General features: G+C 42.8%; 1 protein-coding gene across 1 annotated transcript; it reads right to left on the reverse strand.

Moving 5' to 3' along the window:
* Positions 1 to 540: 540 nt before the first annotated feature.
* HCCS (holocytochrome c synthase) lies at positions 541 to 5514 on the reverse strand. Its single transcript, XM_068199770.1, has 7 exons — positions 5490 to 5514; positions 4880 to 5028; positions 4028 to 4176; positions 3277 to 3425; positions 2047 to 2166; positions 1430 to 1516; positions 541 to 1193 (listed from the first exon to the last, which is right to left on the reverse strand). Exons 2-7 carry the CDS (start codon positions 4992 to 4994, stop codon positions 995 to 997), a joined length of 819 nt encoding a protein of 272 aa, XP_068055871.1. The 5' UTR covers positions 4995 to 5028; positions 5490 to 5514; the 3' UTR covers positions 541 to 994.
* Between the last annotated feature and the right edge of the window lie 850 nt (positions 5515 to 6364).

The following is a 6364-nucleotide window of genomic DNA, read 5'->3' on the forward strand; positions in this document are numbered from 1 at the left end:
TATACTCACGTGTGTGGCTGTGTAGTCACACCCCCTTGTGCAATTCCTTATTATATAAAAAACCATGCTAAATAAATATAAATATCATTAATGCAGCCAGGATGCCAAATGCAGATGCATTGCAGGAGGTTCTTTAAATAAGGCTTAGCTCTGTCCTAAATTCATTACATGACACACATTACAGACATGAAAATGCTGTAATAATGCATTTTCTTACATCAGAAAACTACCTCTTAAATATTCAAATAAATAACCATTAAATAAAAATTTTGTTCTGTTATAAATGCTGCTTTAAAAGTGATACTCATTTCCTGCTTCTAACAGGTGTTCTTCAGTTCAAAGAAAAACTGCAGATTAAGGCATAAGTATATTCTCCTTTTCTACATAACTTACCTTTAAAATACTCATACCACACTACATCTCCTTTAACTGATTAACTGAAGTTTTCTGAGGAAGTATGTATTTGAATAGGCAAACTGTCCATATGAAAACAAATACGTGGTTTTGTTATGTAAATAAAACATGTAATTTGAAAGAGTTCAGATCTTTTACCCTTTAGTCATCATGGAGGCATCCAAATACTTTATGTATGTTAAATAATTTATGAAATTTCCAGTTTTCAATAATCAAGTAATACTCAAAACTCCAGTCAGAATCAGAATTGCAATGTATTTGGAGCAGCACTGACGACATGAAATGAAAAGAAGGCAAGCTTATGCAGAATCTGAGACAAAGTAAGAAAGGCTTCACAGTTCTTAAAAAAATTAAGATACATGTTTTTGCCACTGTAACTTTATTATTCCATTTGAAACACCACAAAGCATTGGTGTACTTAAAGAGAGATTTCCCTGTCCTCCCTTCCCACTCCCAGAGAACAGTGGTGATGATGAAAGCAATGACAGCTGCAGTGAACTTCTGTCTCAAGTCCTGATATGCACACGTCCATTGTCTAGGAGGAAAGTGGTTACTTTTCAAGTACACACCACAGGAGCAGTTAGGAAGTCCAGCGCCACCAGGCCACCTTCACTCTGTCCCAGACGGCCGAGAGCGAGTCCAGCGCAGGGCGCACGTCCAGGATAGTGAACTGGTAGTTCTTGTCCACTGCTCCGCCGTCGTAGTAATCGATAACGTAGCGCACTTCCTTCCCACAGCGGTCAACGATCCAGTCATGCCGATCAAAGGGCAGCTCGTACCTGGACAGACAGGGAACAGCCCATGGAGGTATTTTAATGGATATTACCAACCTGGGAGAGGGAGTCCAATTCAAGATTTATTTGTCCATAAGATCCCACCAGTACTTCTATCTTCTGGCAATTCTAACATGCAATACCAATTCTGAAACATGTTTAAATTAATTCCACACCATGTTTTCAGACACATTTCTCCAGCCTCCCATCTCACTGAAAGACCTTCTTCCCTGCCCACGTACCCCATCCATGAACGTATTCTGGCTCTTGGTGAGTACTCCTTTGCTTTGCCTCCAAACCGCATCAGTGATGGCCCACATGGACATTCCCTGTGCACACAGTTCAAAAGGAAAATAGTTTTTACCTGTTAACACAGTCTTATTTTCAATGATTAAACCACTATGTTAATTTGTTTTGGCAACAGAAAAACTGAGTAGAAGAAAGCAACAGTAAAAAATTAATTATAAGTGATATAACCCAACTTTTTTTCCTTTTTTTATAGCCTTGAAACGTCACCCACTTTCTGTCAGCACTTACTGCTGGTATTATAAAGTATCTCTGATATGCTCCACACCATTGTTCTAATTTGTCAACAAAGCAGTTATCTGCAAATCTAATCCACAGATTTATTACGTTAAAGAATAGAAAACCATAATCCAAACTACTGTGTAAAAATGATCACGGAATTTCAGAGAAAAATTTAGAATACCAAATGCTTAACTAGTCTGTGTCCTGTAGGAACAGGGACTGTGCTGATCTAAAAAGTGACAGTCTGCTTTGCACCAGTCATGCTAATCTAAGTTTACAACTCATATCTTTGTCATAACAAATGCATATGCAACATTTCACAGGCACATACACAGCATGTAGAGCTTCCCACTTCAAAATCTCCTTCCAGGCCTGCTCATTATTTTGATTATGAATCTTAATAATGTTGGTCATGTCTTCACTTGTTATGTCATCATCTTTCCACCTCCACCTAAAAAATAAGAACTTGAAAATAGTTTATAAACATTACAGCATAACTACTCTACCTTCCTAGCTTTATCTGATGAACTTTTGAATCGAGATTTAAGGTTGTATGCAAGACACAAGACAAGTATGCAAACTTCTGGCTCATCTGCTTAAGCATCTTGAGAACCACTTCATTTTCTGTGCAGAAGTGTGGTTATCCAATGTATCATCACAGAGATTCACAAATTCTACACGGCCAAATTAACAGCTTAACTGGATCAGAAAGTTATCAGAGTGTGCAAACATCACCACATCCACAGTATTCATAAAAAATGCTTAGGAAAAATCCCACTTGCATTCCTAATGCACAGAAGTCCTGTATTCAACACATTTTGCAAACACTTAGAAATAGTTTCCATCCTCTTGACACTGCATTTTGACTGCATGTGTGCTTCCTTATCAACTAGCATAACATTAACACATTTCAGCATTTACAGAAGCCAAACTTGTATGTTCCATACAGGCTGCTTATGTCATATCGTCTTATGAACCACACTGACACATAGAAAAAATAATTACTATTCTTCCAAAAGTAAACTACCTGTAAAGTTCACCTGTTCAAGAATGACAAACAAATCATTACAAAAGAACATGGAAACATCGTCACAGGAGGATTTTTAGTCTTGCCTACACTGAATTTTTGTAAATACCAAAAATATCTACTTGCAAATTCCCCCATTTGTAGCTTCTGCAAAGTTAGATGCTCTCACTTAGAACTTCTACTGTCATTTTACAGCATTTGCATGAAACCAACTTTGTTGAAAGCTGGCAATCATACAAAATTTGTCTACACCTGTGCATGGACTTTGAAGAAAATTTTCTGAGTCAGCAGCAGTTGCTTGACATTTTTTACCATCCTCCTGATCTCTAGAAGACACATGGCCTTTTGAGACCAACTCACCGTTTAAAATATAAATATGTTTATAAGAATAGTACTTTTTTAAAAGAGCTACTTTATTATTTACTGGTTAAAATCCACAAGCTCTCAAAAAAAAAAAACCCCACCAATAACTAATGATACTAGTTCAAGAATTCCAGGCTCACAGACACATCTGATAATTCACAGTGTATTTACCCTTTTCTTAGCATAGCATTCCAGAACATTTGCTCTGAAGGGTAGACCCATTTCTTGTCAGAATGTGCTCTAGGAATGGAAGATTCTTCTCTAACAGTTGACAATGGAAATGGTTGACCTGGGGATGGCTGCTGATTGGGAGGAGGCATCTAGAGAACAAGGAGAAGCAACAACAAACTAAAGTATTAACATTTTGGTAAGTTACAGTGTTTGAGAAAAATCAAAGCATGATCAATCAACTCCTACAAAGATCAAGAAGTACAGCATTTATTTAATTCCACCAATATTATCTTTTTTCGCAGCAGAACTCTGCACAAGCTTGTCATCAGGAGACTACAGGAAAGCTTTCTGCCTAAACTTCAATTATCAAAAGAGCAATGTTTTTTGTAAATCAGAGGAAATCTTGGAAATGCTAATCAGAACTCAATGATACCGCTACTACACAGAAACTAAAATCCAACAATGTATCATAAAAAACATTTATGTAACTAGTAAGTAGAGAGGCAAAGATATTTAAAAACAGGAAAACCACCAGAGATGTAAATTTTAATACAATGTTAAAGAGGATGCAACTTGTTTTTAAATAAAAATGTGCACAAAAAAGAGAAAAAAGCAGTCTTAAAAATAAAACAAATAATGTTATTTCCTTCCCAGAGTTTCCAGCTTACATAGTAATAATATTTACATTTCTGGGTATAAGACTTCAGAAGAAACAAGACTAAAGAAAACATGTAAAGTAAGCAAAAGTTACCATATTGCTGGGATCTATGTCATCTTTCATTTGAGATGCACCAGACTTCACAGGACATGCTACAAACTCATAAGCTCTTTCCTGATGTGCAGGAACATCATCTGTATTCTCAGTTCTATGATCAGCAGTCTTCATGTGCATTGGACAACCTTAAACACAACAGCAGTATACATTTTGCTACAAGATGAAAACTCATATATAAAATGGAAAAGTTCATTGAAGGTTCATGCAAATGCAAATGGGTATTTCACTCTTTCTTCTGAGCTTTTCAACAGTTATAACTGCTCCCTTTCCTGCATTTCAGGACCCAAAATCATGATAAGATCTGAGTTTCCTGTGTACTCTTTGAATGCTTATTTCCTACCACCATCCTGGTCCCAATACTGAACTGTTTGTACTTAAAATTTCCTCAGGGAAGCTGATCCAGTGCGTTGACTGAGTCAACAGAAGAGCTGATGTACTCCTCCAGACATTCATCTCATTCCACCATTCTGCAGCCCTTTTCCAGATGCATGGTTTTTACTGACAACACATCACCATCTCTGTAGGGGCTCCCTGACTCTCTGTGGCTGTACCACACCACGGAACAGATTTGTAGGGCCCCTGTGAAATGGGACAACTGGAAGTGGCCCACAGATTCTGCAGTAAGCACCTCCTGTCTTTACAAGCAAAGCACAGTGCTCTGGTGAACAAGTGACTCCTCCTAAGGAAAATTTACTTGAGAATGACTTTCGTTAAACAAAAAACTGAAGTTTATTTGAAGAATTTCTCCCTCCCCCCCCCACCTCCGCAAGATTTTTTAGTCTCGTTTCCATGTAGAGTTTATCTCATTTAGATTTCAAGAATGATTACCGCTCATTTTTTCCTGATGCATGGGACATTCTGAAGGTGGAGACGCCGTCTGGTACTGCCTGGACGCATTTGGCGACTGCTCCGTAGCAGCCGGGGAGGATGCGGACAAACCCATGGCCTCTGCACACGGGCCTTTTAAGATCAAATTTCTAAAGACAAAGAAAGCAAATATTCGTAACACAAAACTACACTGGCTATTTATTAAGGTGAACGCCAAGTGTAGGTGCAGTGCTGCACCACAAATTAAAAAATTAACTGAAAAATCGATTTCAGTAACAAGCTTCCAGCCCAAACAAAAACCCAAGCCCCAGCAGCGCAGCCCCGAGCTCCTGCCCAGCCGCTCCTCACGGTCCCAGTCGGGGGCTGTGCCCGCCCGCCGAGAAGGACAGCGGCTCCCGCCGGCCCAGCGCGGCCCGGCCCGGCCCGGCCCCCGCCGTGACCGACCCGCAAGGTCAGGGCAGGCCCGCCCCTCTGCGCGGCCCGGCGGCGCCGCCTCAGCGCCCGCCTCCAGGGCCGCGGAGCCCGGAGCTGCGCTGCCCCACCGCACCCCGCACATCCTCCGCACCCTCCTCTTCCTCTTCCTCTTCCTCCTGCTCCTCCTCCTCCTCACCTCGCCCGGCCCGGCCCGCGCCTCCGCGGCGGCCCCGAGCGCCTCGCGAGAACGCGGCTCCGCTGCACGCCTGCGCCCGCCGGCGAGGGGCGGGCACGGGGCCGAGTCCCCGCCCGCCGCCGGGGCTCCGGGAGCGGGGCGGGCACGGGGCCCGTTCCCCTCTCGCCGCCGGGCACGGGGCTGGGTCCCCGCCGGTCCCCACCGGTCACGGAGCTGCGCCCTCGCCCAGGACACGGCTGCCCAGGCCTCGCTGCCCGGGGGAGCCCGCGGGGGCGCACGGCACGGGACAAGAGCTGGGTGTAAGCTTGCCACCGACAGCGAACTCTGCGAACCGGGCTCGCGGGAAGCCCCGGGCAGCTGCGCTAGCGAGAGCTACGTGTGCTCGTTCCTCGTGCTGGGGGCTTTATCCCTTACAACCGCAAATAATTGCTTAAGTACAGAAGGAGCCCACAACCTACTAGCAGCCCGCACCGATACCGTAAAGGTGTACCCTTTTTAGTACTAAACTTGCGGAGACAGTAAAGTTATTTAAGGTTATTTTTAAACATCAACTAGCCAAGAAAAGTATCACAGATCTTTTAAGATTTCCTAAGAATATTATTTCCAAGCCAGAAGATGCATTTTACCTGTGTGTGTGAAGTGCCGTGCGTAACACACAGAAGATGGAGCTCCCTGTGCATCAGAGCACGGAATACTGCCTTCATCGCATCCCCTTTTGAACAAGTGCTAAGACCTGGCTATGCAGTAACCACCGAAACAGTAGGTACAAACTCCACAGGACTATTTCAATGCTCATCCCACCACGTGGACTCTAAAGAGGCTGTCAAGTGCAAAAAGCACGTGGGGAGCCGAGAAACATTCATTATAAATGTGTA

This window comes from Anomalospiza imberbis, chromosome 9, assembly GCF_031753505.1.
Source record: "Anomalospiza imberbis isolate Cuckoo-Finch-1a 21T00152 chromosome 9, ASM3175350v1, whole genome shotgun sequence".
In the NCBI taxonomy this organism is placed as follows: domain Eukaryota; kingdom Metazoa; phylum Chordata; class Aves; order Passeriformes; family Viduidae; genus Anomalospiza; species Anomalospiza imberbis.